This window comes from Pieris napi, chromosome 7 (assembly GCF_905475465.1).
Source record: "Pieris napi chromosome 7, ilPieNapi1.2, whole genome shotgun sequence".
NCBI lineage: Eukaryota > Metazoa > Arthropoda > Insecta > Lepidoptera > Pieridae > Pieris > Pieris napi.
Window position 1 is genome coordinate 5,117,130 of NC_062240.1, and position 16,607 is coordinate 5,133,736.

The following is a 16,607-nucleotide window of genomic DNA, read 5'->3' on the forward strand; positions in this document are numbered from 1 at the left end:
CAACATTTGTCCCTTCAGGCAAGATTATCTCCATCGAGGTTGTCGTAATATTCTTCTTTTCAGTTTCAATAGATGAAATAACACTGTAATGTTTTGGGGTCAGAACCGAACAAGGCACGATAGGGTGATCTACCAATTATACGATGAAAAGATGAATTTTTATAATACTGTACGAAGTAGCAACCCACAGACCAATTAGCAGAATCATTATCTTTCATCCAACAACGCAACATGTTTTCTACGTCTTGGTTGCTACGTTCGACGCTTCCTTGCGTTTGAGGACGTCTAGGGCCTCCATGAACGATCTTGCATTCTGGCCACAACTGCACAAGTTCTTCAATGACATGAGCTGTAAACTCTTTCCCATTATCAGATTGTAAAATTAATGGTGCACCAAACTCCAAAAATATTTTAAATAGTTCAAACGCCACCTCCACAGCCCTCTTAGATTTCAATGGCCTCAAGTGTAGAAACTTGGTAGCATGGTCCTGATAATTCATTAACCACTTGTATTCCCCGTCCGGAGCTGATTGTAAATCAATAAGGTCTACCTGACCTCGTGAGTTGAAATCTGGTGATATAATTGGTTTTGTCACTATACCTTTTTTTGGCATGGAACGTTTCATTTCACACACTGCACACAATTTAATGTATATTTCTATAGCTTTTTTCGGTATGTGAAATTTGGTTTTAATACTATATATCATTTTTTCTCTGCCACCATGCCCAACAGCTTTGTGAACTTCTGTTAATATATCAAAATATTCATCTACGGCGACTATGCGCACTGTAGGATCATCGGCAGTTTTTCTTTTGAAAATTAAGTAATCTTTGTCAGAAGTTTCCATGACATCATATTTTGCACTCCAATAATAGTCCGAAGAGACCCGCTGCATGGTCACCCTACTTCTTTTTATTTGTTCAATAACCTAAAAAATAAAATGGAACTTTAGCGTACAAACATTAGTTACTTAATCAATCTAAGAATTTTAATACATAATGACATGAGAGAAACGCATCACCTACACATTATTATGCAAAAATAAACACTTGTTTATCAACTAAATACTAACCTCTAAAATACGTTGAGAAGTCCATGGTTTTTTTACATTGTGCGAAGAATCTTTATGTCCCTCATAGAAATCAAGTAACTGATGGTAATATTGTTCTTTAAATGCACTTTTTGTTTCGTTTTCACTGTTCATTTTGATAATATCAACACCACATTCACTTGTTTGTAACGCCGCCATCTTCCGCTCGCGTAAACAAAGCCGAGCGCGCGAAGACAGCGCCACTATCGGCGCGAAATGCAACTATTTCACGATCCGCCGTGTTGTTAGCTCGGAATATCGACAAATACGTTATTCTCGTCGATCTGCCCAACCTTTTACTTGGCGCATCGCGATATGCCCGGCCGAATCATGATGTGCCGGCGTTTCAAGAAGTGCCCGGGCATATCTCGATCTGGCCAATCTAACGATAAGCCCACGAAAAATAATACTTATTTGTCCAGATTTATTAATTTTAGTTGTATTACTGCTGTTAACTGCTTAAGTGAAAAGGTTTAACTATAGTATGTGCGTTGTAGCATGGTGCGGCTGACTGTTTCAGTAACGTTTCGTATCACTCTTGAAAGCTGCCGCGATTTACAATTTATGACTTAGTATTTCAGCTGTACCGCATTCGTAATATAGTAAATCATTAATAACTGTAATAACTTAAATTTAAGTCTACAAATAAAATTAAATTGAAAGAAAAATTAAACAACTGTCACCCGCACCATGTTACAGCGCACATAGTACAGATCACTAATCCGTCTCCTGTCACCACAGCTTAAACACAATTTGACAGATGACAGTGGTCAATAGTCCTAGAGTAATAAGACTTTAGTTTTATGAATATGGGTAAAATTAATTTTCTATATTCTTTTGCACAAGTGTATTTTTTATAGCACTGCAATTATTTAATCACACTTCCCTAGCGGATATAACTCTTTTAATCATCGTGTTTAATAAAAACGTAAAGTTCTTTTATTAGGTATATAGTATGATTGGTCGGATCACTATAGTGATGGTCGGTTCTGATAGAGCATACATTATGAAATATTTTAAATTGATTTAAGAGATTTTGGGTTTTCCATTAGACATATGGACGTAATACGCTTTCTTTAACCCAATAACGCTCACAAACTATGCTTTAATCACTCCTATATGAGTAATTCTAGTATTATATTACTTTATTCGTTTTTAAGATACGTTTTATAGTTAATCATATTCCGTGTGTATTTTATATTTATTATGTAAAAATGTACCTATTCTGGCACCTCCTCAAGCTCATCTCCAGGAATAAGAAAGTTGAAAGAATTAAGAGATTTTGAGATTAATAGTTTATTATCTTAAGCTACGGTTTCCTAGAAAAGCGGTGCCGTTAACTAACGGCCGTCATTACGGTTGTTAATAACGCTTTTAACGTTTTTACGGCGGCCAAGCTGTGGTTTCCTAGAAAGTAGTGCGACCGTATTTTTGAAGTGTTATTCCAATTTCGTTCCACAAATTTTGTTTCATGTCAGCCTGTCTGTACTCTTTGGATTTGATATTGCACAAAGCTTCATGATTTTTAACAAAATCAATTACCTGTTCATCATTTTCGCTCGTCCAAGTCATTGTATTAGTTAAATATGGGCACCGCTACACGCAAAAAACGTCGAACGAATGTTTATCACCGCTATGACGGCCGTCACTCAAATGACAACACCGCTATTTGACGTTACGGTGACACTAAACGTTGTCTAGAAAACCTACTCCGATGTTATTTATAGACAACGTATGGGTGACGTCACCCAACGTTACATTATAGGTATGTTATCTAAAGCTGGCGGCTTCAACACATTTACACTTTGTGCTTGTGTAGTGTCTGTGAATAAGCGCGAGACGTGATGTCAAAATAAAATGTTGATCTTGACTGTACATGTTGATCTTTTTTTTAAACATTACCAGGGCAATCTCGTAAAATGGTGCACAATGTTTTTAATTATTTTAAGCATCTTAATAAAAACAGTTTAATGAAAAAATGTTATATTTAATTTGACATCAGATGCGAATGGGGTTTCTAAGAGGAGTATTGAAAGAATAGTTAGTGAAGTAAAAGTGAAGTGTGTTGAGCTAGATGGAGCTTATGTCGAAAAATGTAAAATTTTTTACACAAACTACTCTTTTACGTTCTTGGTCGGGCTTACAACTTTGGGATCCACCATCGTATCACGTATGCACATAATATTTATATGTATTTGACACATTTTTATTTATTTACAACCCACCCAACCTTACTAAAACCAGAGTAGACTAAAATTGCTTGGCAAAAGAGTCATATTTTTAAACATACTGTATAGTGAAATTGCATTAGTGTGAGTACTGTGAACGCGCCAGCTTTCGATAACCGACCTATACGACAGTTAGTTAACGGCACCGCTTTTCTAGGAAACCGTAGCTTTACAGTTTTATATTATATTTCTGTTGAACACTGAATTTCGTTCACGAAATAAACATTCTAGACTCCTCGATCTTTGCTACCTATGCCTTATCTAATTTTGATTAGTATTTGACTATTAGTATTATCATTGAATGGTAATTTGTATAATTCCATATTTCAATTCCATTAAAATTAGGTAAAATCCTCCTATATTATATTTGTTTAAAGTATTTAATGTTTTTTAATCATTTTATTTTTTATTGTTTTTTTTAATTATATAATTTATTAAGATGTTACCATTTTGTCAATTTAGAACTTATGAAGAATTTGATAGCCCAGTTTACTATGTGTTCAAAATAGAATTATTTCGTCCAAGCCGTTAATAATTATGATTTACGAGGAATTAAATTAAAAATTACTGTGATTAATATTATAAGAAATAAAGATAAGCTAGGAAAATGAATATGTTATGATGACTTTTTTGATTGTGGTACAGCAGAGGGACGTAACGCCCGCGCCCTTTCAGTGAATTTATATATGTATTCATAATTGTATGGAAGTAAGGCGAAGGATCCTCTATTATGTGTTAAAATTGTATATTATGCGGTACAAAAAAGTATGTGATACGTTAGTTTATTTAAAATTAAAAAGTATTTATTGCACGCTGTTAGGTTAGATTGTGTATAACTTTAAGACGAGTTTTGTAAAAATATATTATGAAATCAATTCATTTTTTACTTTTCAAATTCCAATACCTGCAGCTGAGTTTCATCATCGGACGTCGAGGCAGAATACGAAATTTCACCCGTATCACCTCGACGTCCGTCTTTCCACAACTGGGCGTTTTTAAGGCAGTTTTTGCCGTGTACCACCACTACGTAAAACCAGCTGCTCACTGAAGTATTTCCGTACCAATTCGACTTAGGGTCCTTCAAGAAAAGAACGTATCAATTCTTAAAAAGCTGGCAACGCACTCGCGAGCCCTCTAGCATTGACTGTCCATGGGCGGCTGTGTCACTTAACATCAGGTGAGCCTCCTGCCCGTTTGCCCTGTTCTATAAAAAAAATATCCATTAACGATTTGTTAAGAATAGTAGTAATAAATAAGATGTAATTATAATAAGCCATTGGCGCTACGACTGTTTTGCGCTTGATTGAAAATTACATTACAGGCGGACGGAAAGAGGAATTAATTACATATCATATTTATTTATTGTATACAATCTGAAATAAAAAAGAAGTTTATAACAGTGTGGTGGAAACACAAACTTGGACATAGTGTTTATATAGGTATATTAAATTTATTAAACAAATCATTATTTATCAAACACGAATATCTTTCTTAAAATCTTTAAATAACCCTTAAATATGCATAAATCTTATAAAATAAACTATTTAAGAGGTTCATATTAACGCCGCGATGGTGGCGTTGTAAACGAGTGGCAATCTAAGGTGGTAGCTGATGTTGTTTTCGTAAGGGAATGTTTAGATATAACTCGTCTAGCCCATGCTAAATCTCTAGAACTTTTAGACCTCCTGCATCTTGATTTTGAACTATCTGTAGTAATAGTACCTGAAGAAGATCTATCAGATCCAGACCACACCGATTCTGTTGCCTGATCCTGATATGTAATACCTGATCTAGTGGCCGAGGTCGAATACTCAGGACGGCGAGCACTCCCCTTGCAAATTTTCACTTCGTCTAGCGAAGTTTCTATTTTTGGAGGACTCTTTGATCGACCAACACAGCCAACATCGATCACATTGTCGCTATCATCATTTTTATCTGCTGATTCCACGCTCGTATCACTGCTTTCGCTCATAATTATATCCATCATTTTTTCTTTGTTCTCATTCAAATCATATACCCTTTGTGTTCTAGCTGAACTCAATGACGAGGTTTTTACTTTGGAAGACACGCTGGCATGTTTTGCACGGTCCATAGAATAGAAGATATTTTTTTGTGGCGGAAGCATGGCTGGTATGTTAGAGTCTACTTTAGCGTATTCCACATCTTTGGAGTCAGTTGAGCTCTTTGGACGACCTCTACAATGACAACCATCATCGTCACCAAAAAGGTAACTATAAAGTATTTGTATAACACATACTGCTAGTCCTATAAGTAGAATGCCTACCACGCAACAGTATGGAGTCCAGTCAGCGTTTATATAAACATAAGAGTTTTTTAATGCTTTCCATGGTTGCCATTTTGATACACCTGCTTCTTGGAATGTAAACAAATTGCGTCTCGAAATACCTTTTCCATAACTTTGAGCAGCGGCAGCCACCCTCAATATGCCACCATAGGCCGCATATAATTTCTCATCCATTAGATGCGGAGCAACGTCCCTTTTCACCCAATGCCAAATTTCATTATTATAACTGACAAAATCAGCGTGACGACAACCTTTAGGAGAACGTTTAAGGAGACACCGTGATGCTGCGGTGTAATACTTCAATACCGCGTTTTCTGATTTTGGCGATGTCAAACTAAGTAGGGAGTTAGTTTTAACCGGAAGTGCCACGGCTGTAGGCTCACAGTGGTCGTCCATTTTTGGAGGTGGGACGTGTATGCAAGAATTTGTATCTCTTTTACTGACTAACAGTACACAAGGGTCGAAAATTTGCCCAGAACCTATTTGGATTGTTTCAACAGTAAGATTACTCCATACAGGGACTTTATTAGGTTTTCTCCAACCTAATCCTTGTGTGTTTAAAAAAAGTTTAATGTTGTCATAATAGTTGTGTAGATCGCGAACTCTCCTGTATGGAAGGAAACCAGCATAATAAGCAAATCTAGCTGCGGGAAGTATTTCACTTCTCATGTGTGCACCTATACTGTCTGCAAGGGCTTCTTTAAGTATGAAGCTAGTTTGTGTATCCGCAGCCTTGTTTACTAAATGAAATGCTCTTCGGAAGTATCTAAGAATATTCTTAGTGTATTTTTGGGTTATTTTGGCAGGAACCACATTGGGCGGTATCATATCTTCGAATACCTTTCGAGCCCTTAATTTGGCCAAATCACGTTCATTCCAACAATCGAACTTTGAGATTTTGGTGAGTTGATTGTGGAATAAACTGCTACCCACATGCGCACATTCAGTTACTTTGAGAAACATAAAAAATATTATAAAATATTGCATTGAATATTAGAGACATTAATAAATTATTTCAAAATAGAACTTGTATGACTTTGAGTTACTGAGAGACTTTGACTTAGTCACTGGTCTAACTGCTTTAGTTCTTATTCTAAGGATCAAACAACAAATAAAGATGTAAGATTTTTTTATCTTATTAATACTACATTTATAGAATAAATAAATTCCTAAGGTCGTTTATACTATTAAGGCCAGAAAGTGGTTTAAGCCTAAAAAACGAAACAAAACGTATGCAGTTTCAAGGGTTTTAATTTATTTGATAAGCTTTTACCATGTTTTAATTTTTAAACTTTGAGAAAACCTTGCAAAAATACTCAAATGTTCATTGTGAACGCATAGAAAAACCCATTTTGTGATATTAATTCATACGTTCATTGAGAAGGAAAAAGGGTCTCTTATCTCACTTGACAATTGACAGTCCCGCGTAACTTTTAGTCAAAAGTAGCAGTTTTCACCAATCCATCAAATCTCAAAAAAAAAATAAGGTGGCAGTTGTCAAATTTAAAAATATATTAATTCGCATTTCGCGCAATATTCTCATGCTTCCTATTTTTAATGAGATCCAACTAAATTTTCTTATATATATAAATATTATCAACATTTATAGTCAAGCGAGGTTTATAAATATAACAACAACGTGAAAACATAATTGAGTATGTCCAAGGTATGTTGTTCGAAACAAAACTGCGATCAAACATCATAATTACACCTAAATTATGAAAAGCTTAATTTTAATTAATAACGCAACTTGTAATGTTTGTTTTGTTATAAAGCGTAATAATTTTGATAAACAGGAATTGCACTTTATTCACTATTTCAGAGCATTCGGTCATATTTTACTGTAATAAAAAAACAAACAACAAAAATCGCAGATGATGATAGTGATATAATACCAGAATCTCCTGAGATTCAGGTAAAGAAGGTAAGTACCAAAATTATCAACTCTCTATTTGTTGTTAAATAACCTGTGAAATAATAACATATACAGTATGTAGAATAAAACAGATTTAGCTTTAAATATGCTTTGTCTCGTGAGTTTCTTATCATATTAATAACAATAATATAATTATAATCACTTTGTCATAAATGTTTTGATTGTGTTATCTGTTCATAGTCAATAGTATCCGGATATTATATTTATTGGAATGATTAATTCTTAATCATTTACTAATTGTTTATAGTACTTCAAATATAAAAAAGTTTTGACTGTTTTAGAAAAAACAAACAAAGAAAAGGCGGATAGAAGATTCAGATGAAGAAATATTTTCTCCAAAAAAAAAAAAGGTAGACACAGAACAGAAATCAGCACATAAGAGTCCAAAACTTAAAGAAGTTACAATAACTGACTTATTTGGTAGTGGAAAGATAAAAAAAACTGAGTCTTTAGTTGTTAAAAATAAAAGTGAAAAACAAACTGAAATTGGTATACATTCTGATGAAGAATTTGAGCAAAGTCTATTGGAATTAGATACCATTGACAATATATCACCAGGGAAAGTTAAATCTCATAAAGATAACCAGGAAAAAGATATAGCTCGGGATGAACCAAAAAGCAATAAAGATGTGCCAAAAGTTAAAATTAGCCCACCACAACTTAGTTTAACTGAAGATAAGAGAGAAGTGAAGCCCAAAAAGCATCACGAAACTGAAACTAAATTGAAAGAAAAAAATGATAAAAGAACAGACAATGATCAGAATAAGAATTCAAAAAAGCAAAACAAGAATGATAAAATAATAGAAATTGCAGATGATGATGAACATGAAGAAAAAGTAATTGGCCATAAAATTAATAATAGTTCTGTTGCAGAAAAACCTCATGCTATAAATAAATCAAAGATAAGAAAGAGAGATTTGAGTAGTTTTTTAGAAGAAGATGATGATCATGATACAAGCTTTAAAAAGAAAAAACATGATGACAGCCTTAATGAGTCTGGTTTGTGCCATTTCCTGTTTATTTATTGTTTAAGTAAAATTATACTGTAAAACCTCATCCTAATGTCTCGAGTTACTCAGCAAATCTTCTTAAATGCGTTGACTAATTGATACTACAAATATTAAAGTAATTTTATATTATCAACCTTTGTATATTTAATTTAGATAAAGCTTTGTGCATTAAGTTTTAATTAACAAACTTTGTTCATATTGCATTCCAGCACTTAGTGATCAAGAAAGACATGAGAGAAAAAGACTATCAGCGTCACTATATCAAAAATATCTAAATAGAACAGGGCCCAAAAACTTGGGTGCAAAGGAAATTCCGGAAGTAATTTTTATTTATTTATTAAAAAGCAATATTTAGATATTCTACAATTGAATTTTTTTTGCACACTAACAAAAATAAAGGTGCAATATAGTTAATGTATACATATGTATAATATAACCTCCTAAAACTGGTTTCTGTTATATTAAATGTATATACATATTTGTCTTATTTGCTATTATAATCATTTTAGGGAGCACCAGATTGTTTGAAGGATTGTGCATTTTTACTGACTGGAGTTTTAGATTCCTTTGAGCGAGAAGAAATCATAGACGCTATCACAAAATATGGTGGTTCAGTCAAATCTGGTGTTAGTAAGAAGGTAAGACAATTTATTTCTAAATAAATAAATTGTTAAATACTTGCATATTAAAACAAAAAATTATAAAAGAATATATGTCATTCAATTCTTTACTAGCAAAATTGTAATTATCAATTTACATATATTATAAGTTAAATAAATTTGTCAATCAATATTTTTTGTACAAAACTTATTTAAATTATTTTGTTTTTCTATCTAACTTTCACTGCCTTTGTCATTCTGGTATGAACAAAGTTGTGAGTGATGTGTATACTAACAATATCTGTACAAAAATGTGTTTGCTACACTTGTGTTAGTGTTTTAGTTTCATTCCCTTAAGTATCTTTCGAGTCAGAAAGTAGATAATTTAATGATTTAACATTCCAGGTAACGCATGTTCTAGCTGGTGAAGACTCGGGCCCAGCAAAAACTGCTAAAGCAGAATCATTAGGCATCAAAATTATTAATGAAGACCAATTCCTCAATATGATTACTGAGTTATCAAAGAAAAACAAAAATAAAAAATCAAACACTAATGATAAACCGAAGATAAAAATGGAAAAAAGTGATAAGAATAAATCCCCAAAAGATGAAAAATCTAAAAGAAATCATGATAAGATGTCTAAAGATAAATCAAAGGAATCTTTGAATGCTAAAGTTAAAAAGGACAGATCGGTATCTCCAACAGCTTTAAATAATGACAAATCAGTGTCCCTGAAAAACCCTATTAAAAAAGAGAGATCTGTCTCCCCAAAAGCAAATATAACTTTAAAGAATGACAAATCAGTGTCCCTGAAGAACCCTATTAAAAAAGAGAGATCTGTCTCCCCAAAACCAAAAATTAAGAAAGAAATATTGGACTCTTATGGAAAACTAAAAACGAAGAAAAGTGAAGAAGAAGTAGAGCAGATTGACAATGGTATATTTATTATTTTAATACAAATAGTCTGACAATAAAGTTTCAAGCATGTGTTATCAATCAGAAAGCAAAGGTTTGGTACAGGTTTAAAACCTGTTCACGTTTTTTGAGAGCTCACCTATTCCTGTTTAAGAACATCAAACCATTATCTTTCATTCATAATTTTACAGCTGGTATTCAGTCTTAGTCGTAACTGGGTCCAAATGCAACTATTTTAACGAATAAACCGGTCCGAAATAACTATCAGTTCGCTCGGATTGTACCACCAGGACGTCCCACCAAGCCACATAGGTGGTCAATCTATAAATTTACCTAGAACATGCTGGAGGAAAAATTATGTTTGACTACTTAATATAAATAGAAAACATTACTGTCATTTGTAGGTTTATTTGAGTAATGAAGATGTAGGTAATTAATGAATTATAAAATTTCAGTTGAGAAATCCTCAAAAGATGCATCTCTAATGTGGGTTGACAAATACAAGCCGCAGAGTATAAAGCAGATTATTGGACAACATGGTGAAGCAAGTAATGTTAAAAAGTAAGTCAATGAGAAATTTTTATTGTTTACAACTCTGGGTTTAAATTATTATTCTTGTTATATTCTATAATTTAGATTGAGAAAGGAGTGACAGCAATTTTTGAAGTTATACTTCTTTAGGCGCGTTATGAAAAATTGATGAGAGTGAAATTTTACGATTGCGCGCGCACCGTGGTCCGTGACACAAAGTTATCAGTGTGATTAAAGCGTGCGCGTGCGAAATGGGAATAAGACAATCTACAAGTAAAAAGAAATAGAATATGTGTGAAGTTAGCAAAGAATTTTGAATGACCATAATGACATTTACCTTTTAAACAAATAAAGGAGTTTTAATTATTTTTTCAAAGAAATTTAGCCATGCTTTTTCACAAAGACCTATTGTTACTTAGTTAAAAGGTTATGAAACATACCAAGTTATTAAATTGTTTACGTTAAATATTAATTATTAATTAATTATATTTAAAAAAATAAAGAAGGCCAAAGAAGTATAACTTCTTACGCGCGTACATAAGTACACGCACCCTTTTTTTGTTACATGTTCACTAATTTTTTGACAGATTAATCAACTGGTTAACCAAATGGTATGTGAATAGAAAAGCTAAGTTGCCTAAACCAAATCCATGGGCCAAGAATGATGACGGTGGATATTATAAAGCAGCTCTTTTATCAGGACCTCCGGGCGTTGGTAAGATACACTTACACATAAATTATACAATTTTTATCCACCTACAATAATAACTACTACTATTACTTATACACTCCCTACACACCTCACTAACTACTATTGTAACCTTGGTACAACTTGGCACAGTACAACCAAATAGGTCCACTTGCATAGAAACTTTATTTATTATGATTCATTTGTATAATGTGCGGGCTTTTTGTTTGAAACACGTATTATTCTTATTCTTTGTATAAATAACGCTTATTGTTGTCCTGTTTTGATTATAGAAAGCAATATTTAATACACTAAAGAAATATACAGAGGGTACAAAATAATAAATAATCATTTGGTGGACCCTTTATAGTTTTAGATTTCTTAATTGATCTTTTTACGGGGAAGTATGTGGTCTAGATTTAACACATGCCGGGTTTTGTCTCGATTTTCTTCACCGTAGCAAAAAGAGCAAGTGCTAACATGCACATACAAATAATAATATGGGGATGTGGCCAACCATTATCTTCATGGTTTGATTCCTAGCATCTACCGCATGAGCTTGTGCCAAAGTTAAAGAATTTGATGAAAACGATGCTTCGTTTATATCTAAGTTTTATTGTATATTTTATGTTGTTTTGCACCTGCCCTCACCTTATAAATTTCATTTTTCTCCTCACAGTGATTGCCTGGAAGAGATCACTCGAAAGCGACAAGGACGCCAGTTTCCCTCCTTTTTTTTAAATTATTTACTATATTTCTGTCAACGAGGTGTAAATATATAAACAAGTATAAAAAAAATATGTATTCCTAATTTGCGAAAAAACAATGTTATATGTAGAACGCATATCAATTTAAAATCAAATAGTTTGAATTCCTTTTATACAACTTACTGGAATTGACTAAACTGGTATTAAATTACGATAAATTATTGATAACTTAGTATAAATATTAAATGTAACGTGTGGTTTTCAGGTAAAACAACAACGGTGGGACTAGTGTGCAAGGAATTAGGTTTTGATACAGTAGAGTTTAACGCATCTGATACTCGCAGTAAGAATCTGATAAAGGAACAAATCTCAGAACTAATATCTAGTACTTCTCTGTCTGGATATGCTAAAGGTAATAATAACATAGACTACATTTTTACCTTTGTTTTTGTCTTTTCCCTAGAAACATTTCAAATTCCGGTAAGTAAGAGTAAGGTGTAACAAGTCTGATAATGTATTTCTTTCTTTCGTATACAACCAATAATATTTTTCAGGGGTGACTGGTAAACAAGCGGTAACAAAGAAGCATGTTCTGGTTATGGACGAAGTGGACGGAATGGCTGGCAATGAGGATAGAGGTAAATTGTCTTTGATTTACACTTTCAAATAAATATATAACAAATAAACTGGATTTTTTACATAACTCGATTGTCCTGAACAAAAGCCGTTGAAAAGTTGCTGCACCGTACTCTGATAATTGAACCTGTAGGCATATCATTGATATAATGAAATTTTAAAAGAAAGAACTTGAAAGTTAAGAATCCAAAATTATTAGTTTAAATTATCTTGTGTCTCAATTTCTGTAGTACTCAAAAACGGCTCGACGAAATTATAATAATTGTTGTAATGAATATTTAATACTGCTGGGTAAAATAAGCGCGGGTTGAGCTTCGAGGTGCAATGTAATTTTTTTTTTTTCAGGTGGTCTCCAAGAATTAATTTCCCTAATAAAGTCATCTTCAGTGCCGGTAATTTGCATGTGTAATGACAGGAACAGTGAAAAAATGCGGTCTTTGGTAAATTACTGCTATGACCTTCGATTCAGCCGGCCGCGGGTTGACCAGATTAAGGTATATTATAAGCATTTCTTTTGATTTGATTACGAGACTTAATAAAAATGTTATCTATTATAAAGAGGAAAGATTTTTATTTTGTAATAAATAAAGTTAAAAGCTATTGGACCGATTTCAATTTTTTTTACCAAACAAAACTAGAAGAAGCCAAGGCAAGACCGCTGGAAAATCTCTTAGTTTTTAAAATTAACGAAGTTTTCACATAAAATACCTCTTAATATTACTCAATATTTGCTCTCTATTAATAATGTTTTAGTAAATAATATTATATTATTAAAAATTATATTTTAGGCAGCAATGATGACGATATGCTTCAAAGAAGGTGTTAAAGTCCCAGGGGATGTTCTATCCCAGCTGATTAGTGCAGCAGGACAGGATATCCGACAGACCCTGCACTTACTGTCAGTGTGGACGGCTGACCCCACTCTCACAGAACATGATAAACTCCAGAAGGAGGTTCAGAGGGTCAAAAAAGATATCAAAATGGTATGTCATAAATAAACACTACATCACAAACAAAAACACAAATCAGAAAAAAACTGCTGCTTTTAGTAGTACTTATGTTAACTTAAAATACTGATAAATTTATATATTTTTTGTTATTAGCTGTTATTAGCTTAAAATTAATGTTTAAAATGTGTATTATACAGGGCCCATGGGATGCGATTCGTAAAGTTTTTTCAGCAGAGGAACACAAGACCATGAGTATTATCGATCGAAGCGATCTGTTCTTTACAGACTACAGCCTCGCACCACTATTTGTCCACGAAAACTACCCGCAAGTTGTGCCCCATTGCCCCAAGTAACTATTATTTGCCTTAAATATTTATTTGGAAATATGTTTTAAAAAAATTGAAGTATAATGACCGTCGTTGTTATGGACCTATCTGGTCGCCAAACTCCTAAAAAGTACATTGTTTCTTTCCATTTTTCGTCATCGTTTCTTGAAGTAGGGCGAATGGAAAAAATATATGGTGGAGTTGAGTATTTTTTTATGTACACGTATTAAATGACTTCGCTTGATAGAAAATAAATCACTTTGAATTCATTTTATAACGAAAATGTATATAGAACATGATTTTGAAATTTACACGATATATTTTATCGCAAGCCAAGTAATCCATTTCAGAAAAATAAATTGATAAAACTACATTATATATGTTTTACATAACTAATTTTTATTACGGGCCGGCGCGCCTCAGTGCTCCAGCTCTCCACTGCGCCCCACAGTCCACCCCGAGACACTGACACAGCAATTCGTGCTGGGATAGGGCCTTAAGCATGATTGATACATAAAATAGTTCATTATGATTTATAAAATGGATATATCTAACTAGACACTATATCAAAATAGGGGATGAAAGCTCGTCATTATCTATATAAACTAGGTATCCTAAAGATTTATAATCTAATGTAATTAGACTACGAAGACGAGGCGGTCTCAGACAAAATGTTAATTATCTATATAATATACATAATTAAAATTAACCAAGTCTTTTTATTATAGGCATGAAGTATTGGATCGGATGAGTAAAGCTGTTGACAGTATTAGCCTTGGTGACTTAGTTGACTCTAGGATTAGATCTAATCAAGCCTGGAGTCTTCTTCCACTGCAGGTATAAATTTATTAACCTTACTGATTAATTCATGTTCTAAAATAAAAATACACCGATTCTGTGTAGTACTAAAAATATTACAGGGTCATATATCGTTGATCTATTCAATTATTTGTTTTGTTTATAGGCCATGTATAGTTCAGTTATTCCCGGACAACAATTATCAGGTCATATAGGTGGACAAATACAGTTCCCGAGCTGGCTTGGGAAAAATTCAAGAGCAAACAAAATGTCCCGCCTGGCGCAGACCATACACGCCCATACAAGACTCAGGTGAGAATATTGAAATTGCCTAATATTTAAAAAAGCTTCCTAGTAACAGTGTACAAGTACTTGAAAAGTAAACTATGAAACATTATTAAGTAATATATTTATATATAGAGTCAAACTATACATGTTTTATTCTGTAATTATAATATTTTTTTTTACAGTACATCAGGATCAAAATCATCAATATTCCTTGACTATTCATCACATCTTCGCGACGCCATACTTAACCCACTGATTAAGGACAAAAATGAGGGTATTTCAAAATCCCTTCAAGTGCTTGAAGAATACCACCTACTACGGGATGACCTGGAGTCACTTACTGAACTGTCACTGTGGCCTGGGCAACGAAACCCCAGCATTCTTATAGATGCAAAAGTTGGTTTTTCTATTTGGATTTTATGTTCATGTAACAATTTCAACCAAAGGCAGTGCTTAAAAAATAAGTGTGGAGATAGATTGTACCATCTTTACAATGCTTTGTTCTTATTTGTAGCTACTGGTAACCATGGTAACAGTATGGTACAACCTATCGAAACTTTTTTATATGGCTCTTTTGGTCATTGTTTAGACTACAGCACACTTAAAGGAGGATAAGTAGTTTTAGTTAAAACATGTTTCAACTTTACATGATTTTTAAAGGTGAAAGCTGCAATGACACGTACATACAATAAACAAGCAAGTGCATTGCCATATGCACCTGGTGCTATAAAGAAGGCAAAACATCTTGACACTGATGAAAATGGTTTGGAAATGGATGCTGAAGATGATGTAGAAAATGATAGTGATCCTGAAAATGATTTACTTATTAAGGTTTGACAAACAGTTTTTAATTTCACCAGCGTTCAGAAGTAGAACTAATTCAGACTCAGAATTTACACTCTTAAAATATATTTATTGAGATAATAAATTATAACATGTGTTTAATAATATACCAACAGTAAACTATTTAAGAATGTTTCATATCAAAGTTTTAAAGAGGAACACACCTATCATAAATGATTTCTTTACCTTAAACTCTCAATAACAAATAATTTGTTTTGGTTCATAATGTATTTGCATACCGTTAATATATTATAGTACCAATTGAAAACTATATTTATTTTAGTATAACTTCATTTTAATATATAAACTAATTTTACAGAAAAAGAAAATGAAAGATTTAGAGAAAGCTTCCAACAGCAAAGAGAAACCACAATCAAGTAAAGGCAAAGGAAAGAAAACAAAATGATCATGTTAAAAATAAAATTTATCTATGATTAAATATTAAGCATGATAATCTTAAAACATTTTATTTCTTTATTTTTTTATATCACCTTTCTTGATACTTTTGAGCAATGTATGCATTTTATTGTATGTATTCTAAACTACTAACTAATGCAGTTATCATCAAATAGGTGATATTTTGGTTGAGTGATTTTATACACAATCATGAAACTATTCTGGATAGAATTTCAAATAAATAAAAACTTTGATTTTTTATGGCACCATGGTCATATGGCCTATGATAAGGCTGGGATGGATATATTCATTATTGTCTTAAATTTTATAACATGAATAGGTAAGTTTAAAATTAAAAA

The 16,607-nt window shown here is 32.8% G+C and overlaps 3 protein-coding genes across 3 annotated transcripts; 1 reads left to right on the forward strand and 2 right to left on the reverse strand.

Annotated features, from left to right (window-relative positions):
- Positions 1–65: 65 nt before the first annotated feature.
- On the reverse strand, positions 66–1,484 carry LOC125051271 (KRAB-A domain-containing protein 2-like). Its single transcript, XM_047651482.1, has 2 exons — positions 1,074–1,484; positions 66–929 (listed from the first exon to the last, which is right to left on the reverse strand). The coding sequence occupies exons 1-2, from the start codon at positions 1,248–1,250 to the stop codon at positions 66–68; spliced, it is 1,041 nt and encodes a 346-aa protein (XP_047507438.1). The 5' UTR covers positions 1,251–1,484.
- Positions 1,485–4,727: 3,243 nt separating this feature from the next.
- On the reverse strand, positions 4,728–6,788 carry LOC125050938. The gene has a single exon (XM_047651026.1). The coding sequence runs from the start codon at positions 6,609–6,611 to the stop codon at positions 4,878–4,880; it is 1,734 nt and encodes a 577-aa protein (XP_047506982.1). The 5' UTR covers positions 6,612–6,788; the 3' UTR covers positions 4,728–4,877.
- A 325-nt stretch (positions 6,789–7,113) lies between these two features.
- Positions 7,114–16,319, forward strand: LOC125050937 (replication factor C subunit 1). The gene is made up of 18 exons (XM_047651025.1): positions 7,114–7,290; positions 7,447–7,548; positions 7,842–8,559; positions 8,780–8,889; positions 9,080–9,208; positions 9,575–10,106; positions 10,541–10,646; positions 11,204–11,331; positions 12,277–12,423; positions 12,566–12,649; positions 12,993–13,141; positions 13,436–13,630; positions 13,795–13,946; positions 14,652–14,760; positions 14,888–15,033; positions 15,192–15,405; positions 15,670–15,840; positions 16,172–16,319. Exons 1-18 carry the CDS (start codon positions 7,282–7,284, stop codon positions 16,256–16,258), a joined length of 3,288 nt encoding a protein of 1,095 aa, XP_047506981.1. The 5' UTR covers positions 7,114–7,281; the 3' UTR covers positions 16,259–16,319.
- The last annotated feature ends 288 nt before the right edge of the window (positions 16,320–16,607 follow it).

Coding starts and splice junctions, on each gene's coding strand:
- LOC125051271 (XM_047651482.1), bottom strand. CDS start 1,250: ATGGCGGCGTTACAAACAAGTGAATGTGGTGTTGATATTATCAAAATG. Junction 930..1,073: donor CTTCTCAACGTATTTTAGAG/GTTAGTATTTAG, acceptor TTTATTTTTTAG/GTTATTGAACAAATAAAAAG.
- LOC125050938 (XM_047651026.1), bottom strand. CDS start 6,611: ATGCAATATTTTATAATATTTTTTATGTTTCTCAAAGTAACTGAATGT.
- LOC125050937 (XM_047651025.1), top strand. Junction 7,549..7,841: donor CTGAGATTCAGGTAAAGAAG/GTAAGTACCAAA, acceptor TGACTGTTTTAG/AAAAAACAAACAAAGAAAAG. Junction 10,647..11,203: donor GAAGCAAGTAATGTTAAAAA/GTAAGTCAATGA, acceptor ATTTTTTGACAG/ATTAATCAACTGGTTAACCA.